Source organism: Eptesicus fuscus, chromosome 9 (genome assembly GCF_027574615.1).
Source record: "Eptesicus fuscus isolate TK198812 chromosome 9, DD_ASM_mEF_20220401, whole genome shotgun sequence".
NCBI classification, from domain to species: Eukaryota; Metazoa; Chordata; class Mammalia; order Chiroptera; family Vespertilionidae; genus Eptesicus; species Eptesicus fuscus.
Window position 1 is genome coordinate 31,306,675 of NC_072481.1, and position 13,854 is coordinate 31,320,528.

Consider the following 13,854-nt stretch of genomic DNA (forward strand, 5'->3'; position numbering starts at 1 on the left):
TCCTGTGCTCAAAGTTCATATTCAGGGTGACAGGATTTTCTGCTTGACCCGTTAAGATCCTGGGAGGGAGAGGGAAGAAAAGGAGGGTGGGGAGGGAGGAGGAGCTCCACACTCCACCACTGCCTGAAGGAGCTGCCCTACCCTGGAAAGAAAAAGGTGCTGCTGGGAGCTCCTGCCTCCCACCCAACCCCAGCGGCAGAGCATCCGAGGACTCTGGGCCAAGAGGAGGTGAGCAGCACTCTCCAGAGAGGTCGCCATGGCCGGCAAGAAGTGCTCGAGCAAGTGGGCCATTGCCGGCGTTGCCAGTGTGATCCTCGTGTGCGTCATCGGAATGGTCCTGGGCTTCACAATGCTGTGGGGCAGCCAGCCAGGTAGGTCCCTCCCCACCACGCCGTTAGCTTAGCTCCCCCCATCGTTCACTCCTTGTGCCCACCAAGACAGACCTAACCTGTCCTCGTCACCCACCCTCCTGGTCCTCAGCCACAGCTGTGGTGGCCTTCTCTCCCATCCCACATCCCCACCAAGATTCAGCTCCACTTGCCTCTCCCATTACCAGCCACACCAAGACCTCTCCCCCGAAGAAGGTCCCACTGGCCTTCTTTCCCTCCCTCCTTCGCCAGGCTTCCGTTGCCTGAAGATCACACCAAATCTTGGTCTTCAGCCCAGACCTCCCTCCTGTGCCCCCTGCCTGATAGGCGTTCTTTTCTGGAGGTGATGTGGGCAACTCGAACTCGGTGCACTGAGCCAAATTCACCCTTTCCCCCTGGGAGCATCCTCCCCTCATCCTCTGCCTCAGGCCTGTCTCTGCAGCCTCAGGCCTGTCTCCGAAGGCCCTTCACCTTGAGGCATCTGCCTTCTGCCCTCCATGGGCTACCTACCACCTAGCCTTCCCGGGCTTCCGGCTCCTCCCAGACCCCGAAGTGGCTTCTCCCTCCCACACGGTCTCTCTGCCACCAGTGAGATCATTCTAAACACAGGACTCACTCGCTGCCCTCAGTGCACGCCCAGCTCCTTTGCTGTCAGTCAAGGCCATTTACAACCTGATCACGAAGCTTTTTATCAGTCTGGCCCTCTTCCATTTCTCTACATTCCACCTGTACCGAGCCAAAGTTCAGTCCTTCAGGCGGCCCTATTTCCTACAGTCAAGCCTTTGCTTGTAATGTCCTTTCTGGTGGAATAATCTATCCCCCTTCTCTGTCAATGTATATCCATCCTTCAAGGTGCCCCATAGATGTTCCCTTCTCTGTAAATTCCTTGACGGCTCCAGGCTGGTTCGCAGCCTCCTTGCACCCAGGAGCCCACGTACTTCCCTCTCCCGCCACACTGGTGACGGGTCCCACTGTCTCTCTGCTGGATGGCATGCTGGACACACCCTGGAGCCCAGAGAGGGAGGGTGGTGAGTGGGCAGGGGCCCTGTGCTGTGGGGACGGGGGAAGAACTGATGCTGACATCACCTTGGCCTTCCTTCCAGGCTGTAAGCAGGATGCAGTTTGTCGACCAGATGCAGACATGCTGGACTACTTGCTGAGCCTGGGCCAGATCAGCCAGAAAGACGGCCTGTTGGTCACCTGGTACCATGCCGCCAACAGCCAGAAGGACATGCGGGCTGCCCTGGAAAGTAAGTCCCGCTGTGAGGACCGAGACGGGCCAGGGCCGGAGTGGGGGGAGGGAGGGGTTACCCCAAAGGGGACCTGGCCCTTGGTGTGTCTGCCTACGACGACCAGTAGCGTATGGGTTCTTTTTGTGAGTGTTAATCTTCACCCGAGAATATTTTTCAATTGATTTTTAGAGAGAGTGGAAGGGAGGGGGAGAAACAGAGAGGAACATCGATGTGAGAGCGACACATCGATTTGTTGCCTCCCGCAACCGAGGTACGAGGTACGTGCCCTTGACCAGAATTGAACCCGGGACTCATTACTCCGCGGGCTGACGGTCTGTCCACTGAGCCACACCAGCTAGGGCAGTGTGTGGGCTCTTGACTTCGTGCAGGAAAAAGTTCACAACACAGTGCGGGTGAATTTTAGAGGACGTTTATTAAAGCTGGGGGCAGCGCAACAAGAACGGCTGAGGAAGTGAGCCTAGGTGGGTCTGCTTTGCCCCCCTAAGAAGTCAGGAAAGGGGGCCCTGGGGACACTGCTCCCCTGCTTGCAAGCCTCGTGGGGCCCCTTAGAGTTTAGGAGACGCACGCCTGTGCGGGAGGAAGTGTCCCTGGTTTAGGGAAGATAGGATTCGCTGCATGGCTGCAAACTGCCTGTGGAACTGTTTCCCTACTTCTCCGGTCCTGGCTGACGGGCCTGTCTCAGGGAGAGCAGAGGTGGGGATGAGGCAGCACTGCCTATCCGGTGGCGCGAGGATGGCTGTTCACCTGGCTTGTCAGACAAGGAAGTGGGGGCTCAGAGGTGAAGGGACTGGCTCAGGCTGTGCAGCTGATAAGCTCTGAGGCTCGGGCTGGAACCCGAAGTCTGATTCCAAAGTCATCACGTCCTGCCCTCCCTCCCGGCTACCCCTCCCATGACCCATCCGTGACAACTGTCCCTGCTGAGGAGGCCTTTGCCCTCAAAGCCTAAGGAAACCAGAAAACGTGTGTTTGAGGCCCAGCGCTACCAAACACACGTTGTAAAAACCCGAGCAAATAGTGCAACTCCTCCGAGTCTCCCATTGAGAGTGGTTATGGCAGCCAGTCCGGGACTGCTCACTGGAGAGACGGGCGCACCCATTCCACATGGGCTCTCCTGGACCTGCAAGCACACTGCTTCATGGGTACCAGGTGGCAAAAGTACAAAGGAGGCTCAGAAAAGTCGGGTGACTTACCCAGGGTGACACCAACATAGGAACCCAGGGTGGCTGGCCCCACACTCCCGGCCCCTGCACTGTGCCCAACCCAGTTCAATAAGGAATACGCGAAACCAAAACCGTAACCATCCAAAATGAAAGGCATGGCCCTCAGATTGGAGCGTGCGGGGTCCAGAGTGGGAGACAGTCTTGTCCAAGGTCACACAGCAAGTCTCTGAAGCAGAACAAGGTGTAGGCACCAGGCCTCTAGCTCTTAATCCTATAGGGTCACCACACCAGAGGGCCTGGGTATAAGTGCCGGGGAAAAGCTTGCTGAGTGAATGAATGGTTAGGGATTTTTTAAAAAATATATATATTTTATTGATTTTTTACAGAGAGAAGTTAGAGGGATAGAGAGTTAGAAACATCGATGAGAGAGAAACGTCCATCAGCTGCCTCCTGCACACCCCCGACTGGGGATGTGCCTGCAACCAAGGTACATGCTCTTGACCGGAATTGAACCTGGGACCCTTGAGTCCGCAGGCCGACGCTCTATGCACTGAGCCAAACCAGTCAGGGCAGGGAGGGCTTTTTGGAGGAGGCAGGCTTGGTGCAGAGGAAAGGCCACCATAGGCTGGGAAGAACCAGTTTGCTGTAGCCAGACCTTGGTGATAAGAAAAACAGATCCCTCCCCCTGATGAGAGAGCCAGGCCCGAGAGCGAGGACTCCTATCTGGGAGATAAGACCTGGGGTAAACAGGACTCACCACCCTTGGGCTCATCCCATGTCAGCCCATGGGCAGCTGACAGATCCAGCCCTACCAAACTGACATTGGCCAAGAAGAAAGTCAGGGGCCCCACCCAGGCAGTGCCAACAGCTCAGAAGCTTGGAGAGGCACCCTTAGCATAGCTTCAGGGGTCCAGCGAGGACCCCGGGCCTGGTTTCTTCCTGACAGCCCTGTGGTAGGCCCCTGGGAGGAGGGTGGTACCACAATGGGGGTGGGGATCCTGATGGGGAGCCAGAGGTAGGGTTAAACTGGTGAAGTCATCTTAGACATGACCCACGTCTATGCGGAGAGGAGGGGCCAGAGTGAAGGGCTGAGAGGCAAGACAGAACTAAATTCACATTTTACCTTGGCTCTTTACCAGCGAAGTGATTTGGAATAAGTGGCTTCACCTGTCTGCAGCTCAGTTTTTCCCTCTACAAAAGGGGGATTGGTAGGATGACTGCATCATTTATCATTCCAACCTGGGCACTTTCGATAGTGGAAGAGATCATTCTTAATAACTATACAGTCCTAGCCTGTTTGGCCAGTGGATAGAGCGTCAGCCTGCGGACCGAAGGGTCCCACGTTCGATTCCTGTCAAGGGCACGTACCTCGGTTGCAAGATCCTCCTCAGCCCGGGGCCCTAGTCAGGGCGTGTGCAGGAGGCAACCAATCTGTGTGTTTCTCTCACATCGGTATTTCTCTGTCTTTCCTTCTCCCACACTCTCTAAGGATTCAGTGGAAAAATACCCTCGGGTGAGGATTTTAAAAAAATAGATTATACAGAGGTAACAGAAATATACTAGACCCGTGGTCGGCAAACTGCGGCTCGAGAGCCACATGCGGCTCTTTGGCCCCTTGAGTGTGGCTCTTCCACAAAATACCATGGCCTGGGTGAGTCTATTTTGAAGAAGTGGCATTGGAAGAAGTTTAAGTTTAAAAAATTTGGCTCTCTAAAGAAATTTCCATCGTTGTACTGTTGATATTTGGCTCTGTTGACTAATGAGTTTGCCGACCACTGACCTAGACTATCCCAGGCAAACAGGGACAGTCACCTAGTTAAGTGAACTACTCCATGTAAATAATAATTAACACTCAGTGAATGCCTAACCAGGGATAGTTTATTGTCTAATTCTAGTAAATGAGAAGGAGATACAGAGAGGTCAACCTGAGAGGTCAAGGTCACACAGTTCTGCAAGGGTTAGCCCAGGGACTGGAAGCTAGCCGAATGTGTTCAGGGTCTGCCCACTCGGCCGCAATGTTCTCCTGCCTGGCTGTGAAGTGCAGAGCTGGCCAGGCACCGGGAGAGAGAGGGCTTGGTAACTTTCTGTCTGTTCCTCTGGAGAACAGTGCTCCTTCCTTCCTGACTAAGCCCCTGTGGCTGCAGGAACCTGAGCCCTCCCTCAGCTCCTGTACCTTCTTCATACTTGGCCCAAGCAAGTCGAGCCCCCAGATTCAGCATCTGGAAGGCAAGTAACAGCTTTTCATGATAAGGGAGATTTTTCCAGGAAGAAGCTGGACCCAGGTGGCAATCACAAGGAGACAGGTTAGGGCCAGAATGCACTCTCCATCCGTTTTGAGTGCCCTTTGCTGAGCATTTGCTGGGCCCCTGCTCTGGGCCAATCTCAGGAGGAAGACTTAGAAGTAAGATGTGACCCTGTCTTTAAGGGGCTCACAGTGTCACAAGGGAAGCAGCTAGTGCAAATCAAGGAGACAGCAGCAGTCCAGACTCCAGTCCTGGCTCCCTCCTGATGCACCCCCACCTTCCCCAAGGGGAACTGGCCAGTTAGATGGGGTAGGAGACCCCTCAGTATCCATTGGCTTGTGTACCCTTGTATCTGCCCCGCTGTCCTGGTGGACCCAGCTTCTCTGGGCCTCACTGGAGGCCAACCCTTTGGACCTCTCTGTATTCCCAGGTAACCAAAAGTTAAGATAAAAAAGGACTTTGTGTTCCAGCCATACAAATAAAGGCTACCCTCATAAAGCCCCTCAGTTTACAATGTAGTTTTATGTCCATGTCCTGTGTTCGTGGCCTGGGGAGGCTCGTCCCCATTATGCCAATGAGGAAACCAGGGAGACCGGAGCTCTGGGCAGGATGCAAAATGGGATGAAAGCGGGCGATGCAAAGTGCCAGGCTTGGTGCCAGGGAACACCTGCACTCCGCTTCCTTCCCCTCCTGGAAACTTAGACACCGAGATTTTAGAGAAATCTGAAAATTCTCTGCGACTTTGGGCAGTCTTTCACCTTTCTGGACCTGGGCTGTTTGATCATTCATTCACTCAACAAACTTTTTTGTTTCTTTCTTTCTTTTTTTTTTTTTTTTTTAATATATTATTGATTTCAGAGAGGGATAGAGAGTTAGAAACATCGATGATAAACATCAATCAGCTGCCTCTTGCACACCCCCCATTGGGGATGTGCCCGCAACCAAGGCACATGCCCTTGACCGAAATCGAACCTGGGGCCTTTCAGTCCGCAGGCTGACGCTCTATCCACTGAGCCAAACCGGTTTCGGCTCAAAAAAAAAAAAAATTAAATTGAGCCCAGCTGGCGTGGCTCAGTAGTTGTACATCAACCTATGAACCAGGAGGTCACAGTCCCATTCCTGGTCAGGGGACATGCCCAGGTTGTGCGCTTGATCCCCATTGTGGGGTGTGCAGGAGACAGCTGATCAATGATTCTCTCTCATCATTGATGTTTCTGTCTCTCCCTCTCCCTTCCTCTCTGAAATCAACAAAAATATTTTTCTAAAAAAATTAAATTGATTGGGGTAACGTTGGTTAAAAAATAATATTATGTAAATTTCAGGTGTAAAACTTGGTAATACAACATCTGTGTACTCTAGTGTGTCTTACCATCCCAATCTTGTCTCCTTCCATCACCATATATTTGATCCCCTTTACCCTCTTTGTCCTCTCCTCAACCACTTCCCCTCTGATAACGGCTTGTGTTGTCTGTATCTATGAGTTTGTTTTCTTCGTTCACTTGTTGCTTTTTGTTTTGTATCCTACAGAGGAGTGAAATCAAATGGTTCTTGTCTTTTTCCATCTGACTTATTTCACTTAGCATAGAACTCTCAGACCCATCCCAGCTGGTGTGTCACTGGGAGTCAGGTGTACCGAGGTGTAGGGAGTGCTCCCTGGAGCACAGAGGTCATGAATCCTGTCTTTGAAGCTGTCCCTGAAGTGGCAACGGCAGCCACGAACCCTGCTGCCCCGAGAACCAGGCAGCCCAGAAGGCAGGGCGTGGATATGGAGCCTGCAGGAGAAAGGGCTTCATCGTGGCAGAGGGCCTAATGCCATTCCTGAATAAAAAGTTCCCAAATGTTGCATCATTATGTATTGGTAGAAAAAATTAGAAACTGCAGGAATGTCTCAGGAATAGGAGGGGGTAACTAAATCGACAGGGCCTTTTGTCGCCTTTTTTTCTTTAACGAAGCACATAAACGTTGGTGAAGATGTTTCCTACTGTTGAAAGAAAAGGATTAAACATTAGACATGCAGTGTGGTCCCAACTGTGTAAAAACTGTACAGTGACAAAAGCGAAAGAAAGTATATCAAACGTGAGCTTTGGTGGAAATGTGGATGGACCGTTCCCTTCTTCCTGCTTTTCTGTGTTTTCCGAGTGTTCGATCATAAGCATGCAGTGGGTTTTACGATGAGAAACAACCGTTTAAAAACAGCCGAGAACTGATTGAGGTCTGTGTCTTGCCCAGGCGACATCATGGTCCTGGAGGCGGACGTCAACATAGAAGGGCTCAACACAGCCAACGAGACAGGGGTCCCCATCATGGCGCACCCCCCGCTCATCTACAGTGACAACACCCTGCAGCAGTGGCTGGATGCTGTGCTGGCCTCTTCCCAGAAGGGTGAGCACCTCTCTCGTCCCCGCCCCCTCCCAGTTCCCAGCCCTCAAGTCCTCAGGCAGCTTGGGCAGAGATCGCTCCCCTGGGAGGCAAGCCCAGTTGCTGTCATGAGTTGCTCATTGCCTTGGTTTTCCAGCCCAGTGTTCCAGAGGCCCAGGTGGGGAGATTCCAGGCGAGATGGGGATGTGAAGGGGTACCTGGTGCTCTGGGTGTTACCTCCTGGACACAGGGGAGATGGAGGATGTAGCTCCCTCCTACAGTGGTCCTTCCTCCCTGGGTTAGTTCTGCCTGTTTGAAAGCCCTTCTTCACACTCAGCCAGGATCTGGTCCCTTTCGTCTTTCCCCCATCCCCACCCACCCCACCCCCCCCACACATCATACCTGCTCTTTCTGGCCCCGGAAGTCATGTCTTCCAGTTCCTTCTGCCCTGAGCTTGAGAAGCCAGTTCCCCAAGCCCTCGGCCTCCTCCCCACAGGTATCAAGCTAGACTTCAAGAGCATCAAGGCTGTGGGCCCCTCCCTGGACCTCCTGCGGCGGCTGACAGATGAGGGGAAAGTCCGGAGGCCTGTATGGATCAATGCTGACATCCTGAGGGGCCCCAACGTGCCCATCTCCATCGAAGTCAATGCCACACAGTGAGTGTTCCCACCTCTGCCCCAACTGTACCCAGGCCTCTTCCTTCAACATTTGGCACAGGAAGTGCTCAGGGGACCTTTCCTGAGTTTGCTTCCAGAAATGCCATCTAGTCTGACCTCTGAGCCTTCACACAGGCTGTTCCCTTTGCCTCGAATGCTTTCCTCCCATTTCCTGATGAACCTTTGCCCAGTCATTACCTCCTCCAAGAGCCCCAACACCCAGGCTGACAAGCACACCTCCTCCTACCACAGCCCTGGTTTCATTGGGCATGCTCTGTGTCCCCAGTGACCAGGACAGGGCTTGACCTGCTAGAAAAGTCTAAACTGCTGACTCCTTGCCCAGCCCCCATGAAATCCCAGCACTGCCACCTACAACCTTCACACCACTGCATGCTACTCTGCAGCTTACAAAAGAGGGCCACATAAAAGGATAGGATATTACTGATTTAATTCTTATACAGCATCACTAGGCTAGGAGTATTCCCTCCCCTCCCCCCCCCCCATTTTGCAGACAAGAAAGCTGACAAAAATTGAGGCTTAATTTATTAAATGTTTATTATGTGCCCCAGGCACTTTAGTTGAAGAATATCTTTTAATTCTTTTTTTTTTTAATCCTCACCCGAGGATTTTTCATTGCTTTTAGATAGAGTGGAAGGGAGGAGGGAGGGGTTGGGAGGAGGGAGGAAGAGAAAGAGAGAGAGAGATTGGTTGCCTTCTGCATGCTCACATAAAGGGCAGGGGATCTAACCTGCAACCAAGGTACATGCCCTTGACTAGGAATCAAACCTGCAACCCTTTGGTGTGCAGGCTAAAGCTCATGCTCTGACCACTGAGCAACCGGCCAGGGCCCATTTAACTCTTACAACGAGAATGAGGTAGGTACTATTATTTTCATTTTATTAGTATAGGAACTATCTCATCGAAGTGAAAGGACCTGCCTAAGTCTACTAATTGGCAGAGCAAAGACTCAAAGCCAGGCCTTTGAGTCTAAGCCCCACACTTGTTTTTAAGCCCCATCAGCCATCTCTCTATCCATCCATCTGTCCAGCCAACCAGCCAACAATCCATTCATCCAATATTTGTGATTCCCAAACTGAGGTGCATTTGGAAAGCAGAAGTTTGAAAACTGTAGTCAGTGGCACAAGATAAATATATCTTTGTCTTCTTGGAGTATTGATTTTACTCAGTAGTTGGGGAGAGACATGGGAACATTATTTGCCTGTTAAAATTTGCACCAGGGCAAAATCTGAATGAAATTTTAAAATAAAATCTGAAGCTTCAAGAGGCTCTCACAGAAGGCAGAGCCCGGACCCCCTGGGGCTCTGGGTTTCATTGCTTCTGTCTACAAGGGGATGCTGAAGAGGCCCTGCCCTCCAGGGGTGCCGTCTCTGAGAATCAAAGGGGCCCCAGGTCACAGCCAGGACCTGAACCCAGACCCCCTGACTCTAAAATCCATGCCCTCTTTGTGGGGCCTTGAACAAGCCACTCCTGCTCTTCAGGACTCTGCTTCTGCCTTTCCATCACAGACTCACCAGGCCCTGCCACGTCCCAGCACAGTGATGGGAACCCAGGAGGTGAGGACGGGGCCAGCGAGGCTCTGAAGGACGTGTCTCTGATTCTCTGCAGGTTCCTGGCCTTGGTCCAGGAGAAGTATCCTGAGGCCACCCTGTCTCCAGGCTGGACCACCCTCTACTTGCCCCTGTTTCCGAACAGCACGTACACCCGAGCCATGATAGAGAGGATGCAGGAGCTGGTGGGAGCGCTGCCGCAGAGGGTCACCTTCCCTGTGCGGACGGTCATGGTGCGGGCTGCCTGGCCCCAGTTCAGCTGGCTGCTGGGCCAGTCTGACAGGTGAAAATGCCCCGCCCCCCGGCCCAGCCCCTGCTCCTGCTAAACCCACCCCTAGGCACTGATGCCCCCAGGAATCATGCTCATGGCTGGGACTTAAAGATTCTAGTCTAACCCCCACTGGTGCTCACGTCCTAGACAGCATCCCTTTCTGCTTGTAGACTTCCGGTGACAGGCTGCTCACCATCACCGGAGGCAGCCCGTCCACTGGTGGATAACTAACTTCCTGCCTGTTTGAGTTTACACTAAGACATAATTTGCCTCCCCACAGTTTCCTCCCAGGGGAGCCAGCTGTGGGGCTGCACAGATTGTACCTGCAACCTCTGCCCCAGGGTAGTCTCCCAGCCCCACCTTCAGCAGCTCCCCACAGGAGTCCCGAGGCTTCCCCCTTCGTCCACACCCGACTGCTCCCCTCTCCCCTGCGCCCACCCCCTTTCCTAAAACCAAAAAGAGGCACCCTCTCCCTCCTTCTGGGCTTCTCCCCACAGCCTCTGCGGCTTCTTCTGTCCCCAGAAAGGGGGTAGCACTCTGGAAGAAGGGGCTGGTGGGAAGTCAGAGGCTCCGCCCCTACCCAGCTAGAGTCCAGTTCCCAGCACAGGGACTGAGGACCTAGCTGGGCCCAGGCTGACACTGAGCCTGCTCTCTGGGCCCCAGGTACAGCCTGACACTGTGGCAGGGTGCCTCGGACCCCGTGTCCGTGGACGATCTCCTCTACATCCGGGACAACTGTGCCCCCCACCAAATCTACTACGACCTCTTCGAGCCCGTCTGGTCTCAGTTCAAGCAGCTTGCAAGTAGGGAGTGGTCTGGGAGGGTGGGACTGGATTCTGCAGGGTGGGCATCGGGAGGGGAAAGCCTGGGTGGAATCGGGAGAAGGAACCACTCAGCACCTGTTGTGTGCCAGACCCGGTGCCGCATGCTACCTAAGCTTCATATACCCACGGAGCAGAGATTCCATTTTCATACACGGGAAAACGGAGGTTCAGAACCGTTAAGGGATTTATACAGCCACTCAGCTTGTACATGGCACAGCTCAGATTGGAACCCAGGAAAGTCCAAACCCCTATACCTTCCCTGGCAGCCTCGATTCTCTGTGGGTCACGCTAACATTTCAGAGAGCGGCCCCTCTGCCGCGCCCACTCGCCAAGGATCCAGATGCTGCCTGTTCCCTTGTTCAAGCCCCTCGTTCCCCGACTCCAAACCTAGGAGAGCCTGCAGTTAGGCCACGGACCCGTCAGATTCAACATCCCTCTCCTGGGAGCCATCCAGGTGACGGGGAACCAGACAAACCTGGCTCCATCCGGTTCCAATCCCAGCAACTCTGCCATTGGCTGTGGGATCTTGGGCAAGTCACTTCCTGTAATCTGCAAAACGGGAAATGACAGCTACGTGGCAGGTTGCTGTGAGGGTTAGAAAGTGTGGAAAGCCGTGGCACACAGAAGGCGCTCTGTGAATAGCAGCCGCGTCATCGTGACAATTTGGGGTCCCACAGTGAATGCCACACGGAAGCGAAGTTACTACTCAGGAGGCAGCCTGATCCCTCTCCTCCAGCTTCCCGGGGGCGACGCTCTGAGCCTGGAGTGGCAGGTTCCTGACGTCCAGGGCAACGGAACAGCAGCAACCGTTCAGCTCCCAGGTGAGGGCTGCAGCCCCCGTGAGCCCAGCTAAACTGCAGGGGCTTTCCTTTGCATGGGGCAGGGACGCTGTTACCATGGCAGCAAACCAGCTGGGCGGTGGGGGAGGACAGTGTTGCCAAGGGGATGGGGTTCCTGGCCTTGGGACCAGCACCCCTGAGCCACACTGAGCTGTGAAAGAGGCAAGCAGTCATTGTTCCTCCGCCGCCTCTCCCAGGAGAAGAAGGCATGATCCTGCTGCACGTCGGCCTCCGGGAGCCTGCCGCCGCTGGAGACGCCGCCGTGCCCATCGTGCGTGCCCCGGGTGGCCCTGCCCTGGCGCTGGAGTCATGCCTGCTGCAGCTCGCCACACACCCTGGACGCTGGGGAGTCCATTTGCACGTCGCAGAGCCCGCGGCCCTTCGGCCAGCCCTGGCCGTACTGGCCCGCCTCTCCAACCTCGGTCAGCTTCCTCTGCCTGTGTGGGTGGGGGCCACGGTCTCCCACGGGAGCTTTGCAGTGCCTGGCCACGTGGCCGGCAAGGAGCTGCTTTCCGCCGTGGCCGAGGTGTTCCCCCACGTGACCGTGGCCCCGGGCTGGCCCGAGGAGGCACTGGGCAGCGGCTACAGGGAGCAGCTGCTCACGGATATGCTGGAGCTGAGCAAGGGCCTCTGGCAGCCCGTGTCCTTCCAGCTCCGGGCTGGGCCGCTGGGCTGCAGCACGGCCGGAGTGGTGGCCAGGTTACTGGCGGCCTCCCCCCGGGCCACGGTCACCGTGGAGCACAGCCCTGCGGCGGGCAGCTATGCATCGGTGCGGAAAGAGCTGCTGGCGGCCAGGGCCGTGGACAGAACCCGGGTCTACTACAGGCTGCCCCAGAGTTACCGCCAAGACCTGCTGGCAGATGTTGGCAGAAACTGACCACCCGGTGGTGCTGGACAGGAGGCCCCTGGGGTCAGGCTTCCCGTGGGGGAGGCAGGAAGAAATAAACGCCTCTGCCTTCCTCAATGCGCTGCACATGTGTCCTGGGCGGGATGGCGTGGGAGCTGCTGAGGTGCCTAGAGGGTCTGGAGGCTGGGGGCCAGATCATTCCGGTTGTCCAAAAGGAACTTCTCACAGGCCTTGAAGGTGTTGTAGAACTCCAAAGAGAGGCCGGCCACGTTGGTGGTCACGTAGTTGAGAAAGCCCGAGGTGGCCTGGTTGTAGTAGGACACCTGCAGGACAGGAAGCCACGCTCAGGGGCGCTGGGCCGGGAGCGGGAGGGCAGTCGGCCCCGCTGGCTTGCGGAGGGGGCAGCAGCCGGGGGTCTTTGAAGGCTACCTGACTGGCAGGCATGGCCTCCTCCAGCAGTTCCCCTGGCCCCTCCCTCTGGGTACTAATAGCCCTAGGGTCCCTGCCACCACACACTGTCCTGTCATCGGGTGTCTTCCCTGCCAGCGAGGAGGCCCTGCAAGACGAGGAGCAGAACCCAACACAGAATCCTGTTTAAGTGAAGGTCTCTTAGGGCCTTAGAGACGAATTATAGCTACGCCCGGGGATTGTCCTGAGAAGCTCATCGAGGAAGTGTGTTACCGGAACAAGTCTCGGGGCTCTGACAACAGCTGTGCACCAAGGAGGGCAGCTGCGCGGACCCTCCCTCCTCGCTCTCAGCCCCCACCCCACCCCCCACATTTCCAACACCAACTGCCCTGCTGAGTCAGATGGGCCCTGAGAACCAGAGAAAGCCCTCCCAGACAAGAAGGAGCATAGTAAGTAAGTGAATTTTAGATGAGAACCGGGGCCTTCTGCCCTCAGCAGGCAGAGCTTTTTCCAGGACCCTGCAGGGGCCTCGGACTTTTCCGCACAGATTAGATTTGAGTGAAGGCTCACTTCTAGCCCCTGACATGCTTAGGTTCCCCCCCGCTGGAAGAGCCCACTGTTGGGCAGGGGGTGGGGCCCACGGCTGGAACTGTGAGCCGGAGAGTGCTAAGCTCCGTCCATGCATGTGGGTCTGGGGTGGCTCAGGTCAGGGAAGGGGATCCTTGGCCTCACCTTGGTCATCTGGTCCCCTTCACGCCAGATGCAGAAGCCTGAGCAGAGGGTCTCCCCACGCCTGTACTCTGGCGTCTCAAGGTGGGTGGGCAGCGTAACTGACCGCATTGCAATGACGTATGGGTCCCTGGAGTGAAGGGAGGGGAGAGCACAGAAGGAGATGAGGATTGTCTTGCCCAGGCCAGGCTCTGGAACCCCCTCTGGCACTGACCCAGCCTCTGGAGCTCCCCTAGGCACTGACACCAGAGTCTAAAGTCATGTCAACTTTTGGCGGGCCCATGTCTGGCCCCGGGCCAGGCTGGAGAGGAGGCACCTGCATGTTAACAG

At 55.2% G+C, this 13,854-nt stretch overlaps 2 protein-coding genes across 2 annotated transcripts in view; one reads left to right on the forward strand and one right to left on the reverse strand.

Annotated features, from left to right (window-relative positions):
• Window positions 1-256: 256 nt before the first annotated feature.
• On the forward strand, window positions 257-12,513 carry FAM151A (family with sequence similarity 151 member A). The gene is made up of 8 exons (XM_008139274.3): window positions 257-371; window positions 1,472-1,618; window positions 7,254-7,406; window positions 7,879-8,038; window positions 9,665-9,889; window positions 10,541-10,680; window positions 11,379-11,522; window positions 11,738-12,513. The coding sequence occupies exons 1-8, from the start codon at window positions 257-259 to the stop codon at window positions 12,415-12,417; spliced, it is 1,764 nt and encodes a 587-aa protein (XP_008137496.2). The 3' UTR covers window positions 12,418-12,513.
• Window positions 12,514-12,554: 41 nt separating this feature from the next.
• The window catches only part of ACOT11 (acyl-CoA thioesterase 11), a 44,397-nt gene continuing 43,097 nt past the window's right edge, over window positions 12,555-13,854 (reverse strand). Inside the window, exons 16-17 of the mRNA XM_054720740.1 lie at window positions 13,528-13,654; window positions 12,555-12,710 (exon numbers count right to left, since the gene is read on the reverse strand). Coding sequence (XP_054576715.1) covers window positions 12,555-12,710; window positions 13,528-13,654 — 283 coding nt within the window. The remainder of the gene's footprint in view (window positions 12,711-13,527; window positions 13,655-13,854) is intronic.

Coding starts and splice junctions, on each gene's coding strand:
- FAM151A (XM_008139274.3), top strand. CDS start 257: ATGGCCGGCAAGAAGTGCTCGAGCAAGTGGGCCATTGCCGGCGTTGCC. Junction 9,890..10,540: donor CTGCTGGGCCAGTCTGACAG/GTGAAAATGCCC, acceptor TCTGGGCCCCAG/GTACAGCCTGACACTGTGGC. Junction 11,523..11,737: donor AGCAACCGTTCAGCTCCCAG/GTGAGGGCTGCA, acceptor CGCCTCTCCCAG/GAGAAGAAGGCATGATCCTG.